At 51.6% G+C, this 13,178-nt stretch overlaps 1 protein-coding gene across 3 annotated transcripts in view; it reads left to right on the forward strand.

The window, feature by feature from the left end:
* The window catches only part of step (cytohesin steppke), an 81,343-nt gene that overhangs the window by 66,953 nt on the left and 1,212 nt on the right, over positions 1-13,178 (forward strand). For all 3 annotated transcript variants that reach the window (XM_084603828.1, XM_084603829.1, XM_084603830.1), the window contains exons 2-4: positions 9,033-9,818; positions 10,931-11,007; positions 12,380-12,600. In XM_084603828.1, the coding sequence (XP_084459954.1) occupies positions 9,033-9,818; positions 10,931-11,007; positions 12,380-12,600 (1,084 nt within the window). The remainder of the gene's footprint in view (positions 1-9,032; positions 9,819-10,930; positions 11,008-12,379; positions 12,601-13,178) is intronic.

The following is a 13,178-nucleotide window of genomic DNA, read 5'->3' on the forward strand; positions in this document are numbered from 1 at the left end:
ATGCGAGTCGAATGTCTCGCTTAGCCTTGTGGTTATTGCCGTGCAGAATGTTCCGGGTTATGATCGATAAGTAACTGGGCTAATTATCCTCTGTGGCATGCTATCATGGTCGCTGCATGTGTGATCGGAAGGGGATTGTTGTTGCCTTATAAGTGCACCCTATCATTTCGCCCTAATAGTAGGGGCTGGCTAGCAGAATGGTTAAGTTGCCAAATTGTTGTCGGTTAGCGCGATTGCTGAGGGGGTGTCCACGGAAGTGTGGCCGACGCCTTCGATCCAGCACGGAGTTCTTGCCCCCCCCCCCCCCCCCCCCCCCCGTAGGCCATTTGAACAGACGTAAACTCTGTCCCTCTTAGGAACTGTTCCGAGCGTTGTTGGGAGGCAGCGCTCTAGGTCGTACCCGATCTCGAGTACTTTTTTTTTTATCACAACATAACGGTTTCACTGGCGGTGAAACTATGTAACAGAGAGCCGCACAAGGCTCTCGTAAAAGTTGAGGTCATGCAAATTCGTCATTACAGCCGTCCGTCCAGCTCAGCAGCTTGCATGCTGAGTACGGTTTTTCTTCGGAGAGGAGCTAAAGAAATCTATGAATATAATTATATCGATGTACATACCAAACGAAGCTAGCAAAAATGCGACGTGTGGCCGCCTCGGGCTGCGAGGGGGGTGGAGGTTGTCGGTGAAATGACTAAGCCTTTTCCCCCGTGACTAGTCCTCTTTCCTGTTTCCGGATTCATTGATGAGAGCGGGCTGTCGCCGGAGCCTCCTTTTTTTCCCTCTCTCTCTCCTCTTCCCTCCCCTTGGCGCTCGTCTCGCTGACAAAGCGGTTTGCATCGTCTTGTCGATCGTTGCGTTCTTTTCACTTTGCGCAAGCCCCTTTTGTCTCGGGCGTGATTGATGATGGCTCTCACGCGCACGCACGCACGCACAGCTGCCACCGTACCGACGGAAAGGCGCCTCCCTCCCTTCCGTGATGCGCCGCGGTTTGGACTCGCTTCGCTTCGCATTATTGAACGCAATTTCCTAAATGCTGCCGGTGGCGGGTTTCAATTAAACGTGGCGGAACTAGGCGGTCGATGGCGACGCGCGCCGCGTATTCATTTGAGTTGAGAGCCGGGCGTCTCTCGCCACCGCCTCTCTTGCTAACTGAGGCGGGAGTGTGTATACTGGTGATCTCAACATTAGCGCGCGGGCTTGGTTCCGCGCCACGAAGGCGCGTTAGACTGCAGTTGCTCCGATTACCTTCTCTTCTTGCTCTTAGTGTGTATTCCGGGCTAATTGTGTTTCAATGATATGTGGGTGCACTGATCCAAGTACTCTTTTCACGTCGGTAGTTAACGGTTGTCTTCCGCCACGGTGTAAGACGTAGGAGAGGCAAAGTCGGACGGAGCCCGGCACTGCGTCTGAATTAGCACACTATTTTTGTACTCACCCGCCTTAATTATTAAGACGACAGTGGGGCGAAGTAGCATCAGAAAATCCGATCAGTTTTCGCATCAATGCTGAGTGACTTTTTGGGAGCTTTTGCTACTATATAGTTAACGTTTGATTCGTTTTTTTTTTCTTTCTTATTGTAATTAAGCCAAGTACGCGCGCCGCATTTGTTTGTTACGTGAAATGACGGGTCGATTGGAAGCGTCTTTTTTGATCTTAGTAGATTCCTAGAACCCTGAAAGGGCCGCATGTTATAGTAGGGTAGCCCAGCGCTGTGTTCTGCAGCGTGGTCTCGGTGTACCGATCTGCGCTGCTGGTTAGGGCCTTCGTTGAGCAGATCACATGCATGGTATCCCGCTGCTCTTCTCTGGGTGTAACGAATAGGATCGAGGGCGGGCTCGAATTCGCGCACTCACACTTTCAAAATGTTGCAGCTGTCGCCCCTTGGGCTGTAAATAATAGAGGGGAGGGGGGTGAGGAGCTTACCGCCGGTGTAACTAGGCTGGTGTTTTGAAGTGCCGATGACGCCTCCTTGGTTATGGATTAATGTGGTACGGGGCGTACCGATCTAGCCTTCCGGTATAAATGGTGTCCAGTGTACGATGTTATTTATTGGCAGCGTTGCAAACCTCTCTCCCTCGCTTTCTTTAGGTGGTGGGTTATCCCGTGTAAGAGCTGGAGCATGCCACTGGGCGGCACTGTTCCCCCGTTCGGTCCCATGCGACCTGGCAACCAAATAGATTTAATTAAGGTGGAGGGGGATCTTTTGTGCGTAGAAGTAAGCCGGTTCTGTCTACTGTGGTTTCGATAGGCATTATGTGTAGCCGGGAGGAGAATTGAATTGCGGGTTTAGGCAATGCGGCCTGACTGGATCTGCGTGAATGCATACTGAGGTGCTCGCCAGGCGGCTGTTAACGCGCCTGCAATGGCCATTCTGCCTTGAGTTGGTCCAACATAATCCGATTATCCCATCTATGCCAGGTGCATTTTGCTCTGGCTTTTACGGTGCTCTATACTACTGTGGCCAAGGATGCGGAATCGAATCCCGGCCGCTTTTGGTGGAGGCGAAAACCATGGCGTCCGTGTGCTGTTGTGCATGCTTTGTCAGTAGTGCACGTTAAAGAACCCCGGGTGGTCGAAATTCTGGAGCCCTCCACTACGGCGTCTCTCAGCATGAGTCGCTTTGGGACGTTAAACCCCACAAACCAAACCTTTTCTTCTTTATAGAGAGAGAGAGAGAGACGGAAAGCCAAGAGACTGTCTCAGCTTAATATACTTGGCGTTAGAGAAGTGGGGCAGGTACCGCTTGAAGGAAATACGCTAACCTGGCATTCATACCAAAGAACAAACACCACTCTGCAGTCGGCCGCATGCCAAGGTTCACGTAAATAACGAGATATACACCCGATACTTAACATGCAGGAACGACGGGTAAAATATTGGGGCGGGGGGACTCACATGTTCCGCTTTAAGAGCAAACACTATAGCGCCTTAAACAGTATAGCTTTTTGTTCCGCGAATTTGACATTGAGGTCGTTGTTGAGGAAAGGATGGTGAGTGTCTGCCACTTTTGAGTCAACACCTACGCTTAATTTGTAAATTGCTTAATAGAAAGTGGAGGCGCTGCATCTGTCACAGTTCTAGATGGACAACTGATCCGCCTCGCAAGGGAGAAGGACACCACCTCAACTGCAGGCCTCCATTTTTACTGCTATGTTCTGAACACTTCCGGCGACGGCTTTTCTATACCGAACGAGCTATACACTCTCGCGTATTGCTTTAAGTACCTTTGCCGCAAAACTGTGACAACAGGAAATACGGCGGCGGAACAACCGCTTCTGGTTGTAGTGTCCGTTTGCAGTGGGTTCCATGACTTCTGGCCGGTTCCTCGAGTTGGATGTGCACGGCTGGGAGTCTTCGATATCCTTTTCTTGTTTTGAGTAATACACGAGTACGGCGGCTTCATATATCTTCGCCCTCATCGCCCAAATCCCCACCACCATGCGGCCTCCCATGGCCCTCTAGTATCTTAGGCGTCCGCCTAATCCTTTCAATCTTCCCTCCTTTGATCGGCGGCGTCTCGTTTTTGCTCTCTCCCTCGTCGGCGGCGGTGGCACTTTCGTTCTCTCTGCGAGTCGGCGTGGGAAATGGCCCCGGGCCATTCGATGAGGATCACGCGACGCCAGACAAAATGAAAACACGCCGAGGAAGACGAGACGGAAGGAGAGGAACGCGTCCGCTCTGCGGCCAGCGTGAGAATCGTTTTCGTAGGCCCAACAACAAGCACGTCGCGGACCCGAGGGGCGAAGAGCCCGGCTCTTCGCCCGCTCATCTCCCCCGACGTGGAGAACGTGCGCGCGAGTGTGTTTACAGTGTTGCTACGTGTGAACGGCGGCTGGGGACGTTTCGGTTGTTGCGTGTCGGCGGCTACTCCGCGCGGCTGATGGGTTGTCTCGAACAGCTTCGCATCTTGTTGCACCCGGCCCCTCTCTCTGTTCCTGCTTATTTATCCTCTTCCCGCGGGGAGCCATGGTCGCAGTTTCTCTTTGCCGTTTTTCGTTTCCGTTGCTGGTGAATTGGCAGTTGTCGCCGGTGCGGAGTGCTGTCGCTGTTTCGCAGAGAAGAGCGTCACGGGATGCCGCTTGGGGCTCGGTGGCACGTTGCACCGGTAATCTTTCGCACTACTTGGATAACCTCGGAGCTGCGGTCGCGTTATTTTATAGTTCCCGGAAGGCTTCGGTGCCGGACATCGACACATCTTTCCAGTGTTTCCCGTTTTGTGGAACTCGATCGAAAAAATTATGCTCCCGGTGAAAGGAAACTGTGGCCTGTCGATTTCTTTATTACCCCGAATAGTTCTCAAAGGGACCTCATTCTTCCGAAAAGGAGGGCATTTTTCTTGAGCTGGAAATCATGCGCAGCGTGAAAGGCAATAACCTGTCGGACATTTTTGCGCAAGTGCACATCGGTGCTCGCCTCAATATTTGGGGTCAAAAGGTACGACGTAGCGTTTCCAAAACGGCTTTCTTTTGTTCCGCGGTCATTCCCGTTGGGGCGGGGGATACACGTCGTCGCCTCCGCACTGTTGCGATCCGTTCACTGTCTTGTTGCTTTTTCGCGCGACTAATCCTGTTACTCTACCGGATTAGTCGGGGGACTCGTCGGACTCTCGGAGCTCGGTTTCTATTTCCCACCGCGCCCATTGGGCGTTGGCGAGGCTGAACGAATTCATTCTGCTTACGGCTGCCGATCTTTCTGACGTCACTCGATGCCTGCAGGTATAGAATTGACGTCTCAGCGGGGTGGGACGGAGGCAACTACTTCTATGCAGGCACTGAATGAAAGCGGGAGATTGAAAATGTGCTGTACGTAGAAATAGAACCATCGGAGCAGCAACGTATGCACTGGTGCCCTACTCTGCCGTTGCGTGTTTTGCAGCTCCCTCGCACGTTGTTCTTCGGCACATATATCAATCGGCGTGGACGGTTCGTTAATCTGGTTACCTTTTAACTATTTTTGATGCCTTCTAGAAAGGGAGAGAGCCATATATGGTGTACTGTTGTGCTGATATGAAATTTGGGATGTCCAGAAGCAACTCGGGCCATAGGAGGGACGTCATGTGTGGAGCGCTCTGGATTAACTCGGGATCTTTCGGCCTAGTTTCCTATTTTTTGCCATCTTGTTCTGGCGGGAAGAACATGTTCTCGCCAATTTTTACAATTCTGCCAATTCACGAATGTGGGGCCGCCGCTGTATCAAAACTTTCCGCGGGACTAGCCTCGGTTGGATGGCGGCTTGAATGTTAATTTCCCTCCTCCGAATGAAACGCCAGTTTTGTGCAGGCTGCTGCAGCAGATGTTTTGAAGAGGAGAATCTGCAGTTCCTTTCGTTCGAGATGTTCGGCACGTCCCGGTGCGTGCGGCACAAAATGCCTCTAGCGCTGCTCTCAGGTGCGTTCACCTTGCGTGCGTTCCACCCTATGGGGTGGGCAGACGGTTGGAAGAGCCGACTGAGCGTGTACAAACAAGCGAATGTAAATACAGTAGAAAACACGCGATTGCATCTGGCCGCGGAGACATCTGCCGCGTTTCGGTGGGCCGACCCATGCTCGAGCTGTGTCTTGGGGAGGAGGGGACCTGTTGCTCGCGGTAGCGCAGAAGCCACCCCTCGCCCAGTCGGAAGCCGACGCAAGGTTGAGGGGAGCGTGAATGGGTGTGGGGTGCCTCCCCGGCTTGAACAGACCACACCTGGCTGCTGCCAGCTGGCCTCACCTGTGCGAAGAAGGCCTTCGCTCTATCTCACCTCTCCATTTGGGGAAAGGAGACAGTGTGTGAACCGGAAGTGGAGAGAAGGGCACTCGGCCTCTGGCTTCCAGAGAGACCATTGGACACTACTCTGGGGGAAAGCCGCACGCACCACGGTTTGCCGCGGGGGAACATCCTGGGAGAGGGGACAGGGAAAGGAGTAGCCGGCCCTTGTGCATGAGCAGTTATTTACCTATACTTGGGCGAAAGTCGACTGAAAGAACAGTAGCAGAGATTTTCACAAACAAAAAAATTATGACGAACTTTGACGTAAATACTACAGCGCGCGCGTTCGACGCCCTGGTGACTCGTTTTTCTGTGGCGCAGCTCTGAGTGGCCCAAGTAGGCGCCGTTAATCTTTGGTCAGCGCGCAACGGCTGTTCGGCGCGAGCTGGAGGTTGTTGACCGTGCTGCGTTTACAAGGAACGTCATTAGACTGTTAGCATTAGTTAGTGAAGCCTATAGCGCCCTGGGGGGGGGGGGGGGGGGATGAAACTCACAAATGGTGTAAACCGCGTGAGGTATGTCTTGTATACCGTCCTGGTTCAGTTATAACGGTGTTTTACTGAGCGCATGGTTACCGCTTCGCATTACGGGAGGCTGTCGTATATCGGTGTAGCCGAAGCACGAATGGGGCCTAGCGCTATGTGCGCAGCCTGCTCGGCTCTCATTTTCTGCAAGGAGCGTTTGTGACGTCCACAGAGACGTGAGGCAGCTAGTGCGGATTTCGTTCCTCCATACGCGTTATTTTCACGGTAATGTGCGCGTTAAAGGGCAGTGCGTTCATGTGCGTATGCAGATGTCGCGCATCACTCGTCGAGTGCCGCCGTACTCCCTTAGAAGTGTCCCGGTGTCGCAATAATTCGGGCACGGTGTCATCGGCGCAACGCGCGCTCGTGGTGCGCGCCTCTTTCGCCACATCTCGTGTGGGTGTCGTAAAACACTTGTGCACGCGCCCTCCCGTGCGTTACAAAACAGCGCGTGCGTGTGCCATCCGGTTCCCGTGGGTTTGAGCGTGTCGCTGTAGGACGCGAGGAGAAAAATTACCAGATTAGCTTCCGCTTATTTCGGCAGCATTGGTCGCTTATTATAATGCAAATGATAAGCTAGGTATTCAGTCATGCACCCGCCGTAAATTCCTCACCAGTTTGATGAAAGCGCGTTGTGGAGAATATGCCCAAAAGCAAACAGATGGACTTTGACCTACTGGAACTGGCGTGGTTTGCCCGTTGCGGGTTCTTCGGGGGAAAACTTCTCCGATCCTGGCACTGTCGCCTAGTCTTTTTGGCATTGCAACATTGCACGCCAGCTGTTTCTCACCATTGGCAACTGATAGCTGCAGGCCATCGCGTGTCACTCGCGTTCGCTACAACGTTCGTTGAGTTCTGCTTCCGAGTACTTACTTGGGGGTGTACCACTGAAAGCGAGGGGTTGCGTGATGGCGCGCTCACGAGTCGCGCAGTGCCGGTGCCAGCAGCAACGCGCCAGCCTCTGCGGCGCTGGCCAACTGCTTCACTTTTCCCGCTCGTCTGCGCGACAACTAGCAGTGTAGTAAAGAAGCCCCCCATACATTTGGCCGTAACATGTTGCAACCATTTCTGCACAGTCCCCTAGACGCTGCATGATCGCAAGCATGATCATTCAGTCGTTATGCTGCTGACAACCAGCCAACACACGTTCAGCCATGGGCTTAATTTTCACTCGTAAGAGCAACTGCATTGAAACCCATTTGCAGTTAGCTGCGCTGAAGTGATAAAATTTGTAGCCGCATGCCCCATCGGCATTGTGGACATCGAGGCTCTGCCGGGCGTGGGTCGCGGACGCGTTGGTCCCACAGATGCTAATCATCCAGCAATGAGCCGCACGCTTCGTGGCACGCCGAGGAAGTCTGGCGTTGCGCGTCGGGCGTGAACGTCACTTGCGTCCTCCTCCTGCGCGCGTTGGGTGCATCGAGGTCACTGGCGTGCAGGCACGTGTATCGAGGTCGCTGTTCCCCCGATCGATGATAAGTCGCGGAACCACGCCGCCTTGCTGAGTCTCCCCATATAGGGCCAACAGTATAACACAGGCCAAGTGTGTTCCTCGTTGTGCGTTCATCGTGTGGTGCTGTGCTTACTGCCCACACTTCTGCTGCTGCTGCCGCCTCCCTCCCTGATGGTGCGATGTGAGTCGGCGCTTTGGACGTCGGGCCTTTTACCGTCCATGCCCCCTCCTTTTCATTTGGGAGGCTGTTTTAACGATGCGGAACTACTTGGCACACTGCGATGCGAATGTTGGACATACCCAGCAAAGCCTGGTACGCGAAGAGCGTGAAAAGGCGAGAACATACTCTATCGGACACATCGGCTGTCTGTACTTGCGTCCCTCCATGCTACCCTTATTTACGAATTCCCCTGAGCTGGCATTCGTACCCATAAAGCTATATATTTGTGTTGGACGGTGAAAGTGTAATGTCCTGTGTTTAGTTCACATGCACGCGTCTAGCATATGCCGTGTGACCTTCGCACTATTTTCACTGATAACGGCCGAGATAAGCGTGCAGGGTTGACCCCGCGATTATCGCGCCTGGCAACGTCAGCCTGCGAACGCGCGGCCTGTAGGTTCGCGGGCCTCCCCTTGCAGAGAGTACCCGAAAAGCGACGTGTGTGCTTGGATCGGAAGACTGAGCGCTGAATGTGGTTGTAGAAAGGAAACGAGTCCGTACCTCTCCGTTTCAGTGTGTATTGGTGCCGCCTAGTTCAGCTGTTTATATTTTTATCTGCTCTTCGAGCTAGCCAAGCTTGGTGGCCTCGTATTCGCGTCCGAGCCGTCGTCCGTGTCTCTCTCGTTGGCGCAGAGAAGACCATGGAGTACCTGCGCTTTCGCTGCATTCTGGTGTGCTTATCGCTTGGTTCTTCTTACGCGTATAACTTGCGTCTATCTCGGAGACACTCTTCCGGAACGCCCCGCTGCCTCAGTGCGCCGCGGCTGCGTATAGCTAAAGTAACTGCAGCGTCATAGCTTAGCGTCACTCATCGTGGCGCAAAGTGCCAGGAGAGCAAAGAGACAAGCTGGTTATGCGACCCAGTACGCAGCCAAGGGAGACCTATTGCGCCATCCTGAGTGGCGCGGCAGTCCTGAGGCCTTGGAAAGGCTTCCGTGTATTTTGCATATGCGATTATTCTTTCTGAGTGTTGCACGTGACCCGGCGTGTTGGTGGTGTCTCTGGATCTGTTTCGTGCAGTCAGAGTTGTTTCTCCTTGTGCGTCGCGAGGTAGCTAAAGCGGAGTCTTTCTTTCCCCCTCTGCGCAGACCTGACGCTGGAGGAGCAGCGGCTGCTGGCCGATATCCGGCAGCGCAAGGCCGAGCTCCTCCAGGAGATCCAGCAGCTGAAGGACGAGATCGACGAGGTGACGGCCGAGATGGAGCGTCTCGAGGCTCAAGAGGACGGCTCCAAGGGCGCCACGCGCACCAAGCAGCTGTCCATCGGCAAGAAGAAGTTCAACATGGACCCCAAAAAGGGCATCGAGTACCTCGTCGAGCACGGCCTGCTCCGGGCCGACGCCCCGCACGAGGTGGCCCAGTTCCTGTACGGCGGACAGGGCCTGAACAAGACGGCCATCGGCGAATACCTGGGCGAGCGGGTCGACTTCAACATGCGCGTGCTGGATGCCTTCGTCGAGCTGCACGACTTCACGGACCTGATCCTGGTGCAGGCGCTGCGCCAGTTCCTCTGGTCATTCCGGCTGCCCGGCGAGGCGCAGAAGATCGATCGCATGATGGAGAAGTTCGCGCACCGCTATTGCCAGCTCAACCCAGGTGTGTTCAGCAACGCGGACACCTGCTATGTGCTCTCGTTCGCCATAATCATGCTCAACACGGCGCTACACAACCCTTGCGTGCGCGACAAGCCGTCGCTGGAGCAGTTCGTCGTCATGAACCGAGGAATAAACAATGGCGGCGACCTACCCCGCGAGCTCCTTGCCTCGCTATATGAGAGCATTCGCCAGGAGCCCTTCAAGATCCCTGAGGACGACGGCAACGATCTCATGCACACCTTTTTCAACCCGGACCGTGAGGGCTGGCTTTGGAAGCAAGGTGTGTATACCATTCTCCTTTGTGGGCTTTACCTCTCCTCCTCATAATGCCCTCCTCCCTGGCTGGTTACAGTTAGTGGGCAGTTGAGCCTTCTGTCCTCTCTTGAGGAGCAGCACCTGCAGCAGTTCATCTTAGGAGAGAAAGGACAAGGTTGATTGAATAAGTGTCAACTAGGGATTCTGGGGACAATTATTAACAAGATAGATGGTTTAATTTTTTAGTACCTTCCTTTTATGTGTAACAAGAGTATGGGATATATCCATGTATTTGAAATTAGCAAGTTTAATATTACTTTTCGCACTGTCATTGTACGTTTGACTTAGAATCTTGAGAACTTTGCATTAAAAGCTCTGACCTCGCTTCCTGTGCCACCTTTGTATAGCTTTTGAACTTGTAAATATTTTTTTGTAAATCTAATGTTTGGGAACATTCAAATTCAAAGGGCAACAAAGTTTGGGAACAGCATTCTCTAGGAGTCCTTAAGTATGTACGAGCAGTTTCCTAGCCTGGAAGGCATGGCTCTACTGAATGGCTTCTGCTCCTGTGCATTTTGAGGCTCAATGAAAAGGAGCAGAAAAGCTTAACATTGCATGAAATTAGTGTCCTCATATCTATGGTACAGACCCTTTGTAAGTTGCAGATTTTCGGTATTGCTGTAAAGCGAGTTCTCCCATTTTATTGTCTAGCTTGCTTGCACTAGTTCAAGCAACAGCCCTTGAATTCGTACTGCTCTCTTATGATTAGTTTTTTTTTTAGGGCCCGGCCAACTAATATAAGAATTCTGGTCCATTTTTGTAACATCTTTATTTAAGTCCACGAGTGGCGCAAGCAAAGCCGCATCCCAGTTGTTGCCAAGATACGCCATTTGGTAAGGATGGCAGTAAAGTAGGAACAGAATGAAAGTAGCACAGTTGTTATTCATCTTGGCTGAGCATTGTCTTAAGGCAGTATGCTGAAATTTTCTAGGCGCAATGTAGCTCTTTGTGGATGCCTATGCAACTGTTCAGCACTAGCAAATCTGGTAGTAATAAACTTTGGGAGTGAGGATCATTTCCTCATATATTAGTATTGCATTGTGATTTACTCTTTGTCCTGTGTTTTTGCTTTTTTAGGTGGCCGCTACAAGAGCTGGAAGAGGCGGTGGTTTATTCTGAATGACAACTGCCTCTACTACTTCGAGTACACCACGGTGAGTTTGGATACGTGGGGTTGGTTTCTATGTTAATGATGGCCGTGCTGTCCACTTGTAAGGAGGCAGTGCACAGTACAGGCTCCTTTTAGATTTGCAGCTGGGACTCTGGAGAAGAAGCTCACGAAGTTGGGGTATGTGTAAAAATGTCGTTAATTTTTGATGCCAGGGTGAGTTGAGATAGCTATTGTGGTGTTGTGTAGGTAAGACCAATATTTCGCTGCCTGCTCCTGTTATTACTGATACATTAGCAGATTCAAGTGTTTCCTGTGAGCATTGCTTATTCATGCATGGTGACAAATGTAAACAGTGTCAAAGACCTCACTTGTATGAAGCTCTGATTTAGCATTAATTGCATAGTGAGGCATGTGAAATAGGTTTGAAAACACATCAACCAGTATGCAATAGCATTTTTGGACTTCTGCTGTAACCTTTCATATTTTGCTTGGTTGATGCATCATCTGTTGGGCGAGAGAGTTGCGATGCCTTTCCTACCTTAAGAGTGTTTTTATTCTCATGTGTCCCCTCAGAGAGTGTCCATTCCGGTGCCTTTACTTTCCTTGTGAAACATTTGGGTTCGTGGTTTGGAGGATTGTTCATGCAGTTACTGTGTAATTGGGAGTGTTTAGTTCATGGCAATGTTCTTAGATAAGAGACAGTTGGAAAACAGCACGTCAGTGGGCCCAAACAATTGCTGGTCTGGCACCCGCGAATCCCGAAACGACCCCCCCTCCCCCTCCTTCGCTGTGCTGGATGGGTAAGGTGAAAATTTTAAATGCTACTAACCCTCATCTTTCAGCAATGCAAGGAATAATAAAACTGCGTTTGCATGTTTTAATGCACATATGTATGCATGAAAAGCCTCCATGTTTGCAGAAGCAGGCAGATATCAAACGACACGTTTGAGCTGCTCGAGATGCGTCAGTAGATGGACATGGTGGCTTTCATATGCGTACAAAAATGTGTTTAAAGGATGGTAACGCAGTTTTATTATTTGTTGCATTGCTGAAAGAAGAGGGTTTGTAGCATTTAAAAATTCCACCTTACCCATCCACAGCAGTTGGGAGGGGAAGGGGGGCACTGTGGGCATTTCAGGATTCGTGGGTGCCAGACCAGTGATTGTTTGGGGCCACTCCACAGCGAGGAGCGCCAGCGCTGTTTTTCAACTGTCTCTAAGAGCATTGGTTCATGCTGTGTTATTGACACATCACTTGGTCTGTGGAAGGGGAAATGGGATGAAGCCTTTTCTTTTCAGAGCTGCGATTAAATCAGAGCTGCGGATGTTTGTAGCCCCAGGATACTGCAGCAGTAATGGGGCACCTTTTATTTTTGCTGTTTTTTTAAATCCTGTGCTGTTGCCACCTTTGCGCAGGACAAGGAGCCCCGTGGCATCATCCCACTGGAGAACGTGCAGGTGAAAGAGGTCCAAGACCGACACAAGCCCAACTGCTTTGAACTCTTCTCAGTGGGCAGTGAACTGATCAAGGCGTGCAAGACCGACTCAGAAGGGAAGGTGGTCGAAGGCAAGCATACAGTCTACCGCATGTCGGCCGCCACACCCGAAGAGAAGGATCAGTGGATACAGTGCCTCCGGTAGGTAGCCCTGCCTTGATGGGAATATTTGTAATGTCTAGGCCTGGCGACGAATGCACCTCAACAACTAAGGGGCAATTGCCCCTCAAAGGCACAGTTCAACAAATGGTGTCGCCCTTTTGTCGTAGCAATGCAGTCAGTAACCTTGTAATTACTTGTAATTACTAGTGGCCGTAGCAGGTGCCAGGTGCTTGACTGTAAAGTCATGGCTGTTGGTAATTGGTATTGTTTGTGGAAGGACTTCTACATAAGGGACTGACTATTTCTTCATTTCTCACTTTCATCTATTGTAGAATCATGCCAGGTATTGAATTCATCTCCTGGGTTACCTTCTTATGCCTACTAACTCTAGCTTAGTGCTGTGTGCCTAAGTAATGGACATATGAAAGAGCACTGAACAAGGGTTGAGGGGGAGCCTTAGTTCGCAAGCAGAGTCAATGTTTCAATAAAGAGATTTCTCTTCGTCTTCTCTTTTTTCTCAAGGCAGAAGGCGAAATCCCCTTCTCGAAACATCGGACCGGCCAGCGAACTGGGGCTTCCCCTCAACCCTTGTTCTATGCTCTTTCATACTGTGCGGC

This window comes from Amblyomma maculatum, chromosome 5, assembly GCF_055883805.1.
Source record: "Amblyomma maculatum isolate TAMU_Amacu chromosome 5, ASM5588380v1, whole genome shotgun sequence".
NCBI lineage: Eukaryota > Metazoa > Arthropoda > Arachnida > Ixodida > Ixodidae > Amblyomma > Amblyomma maculatum.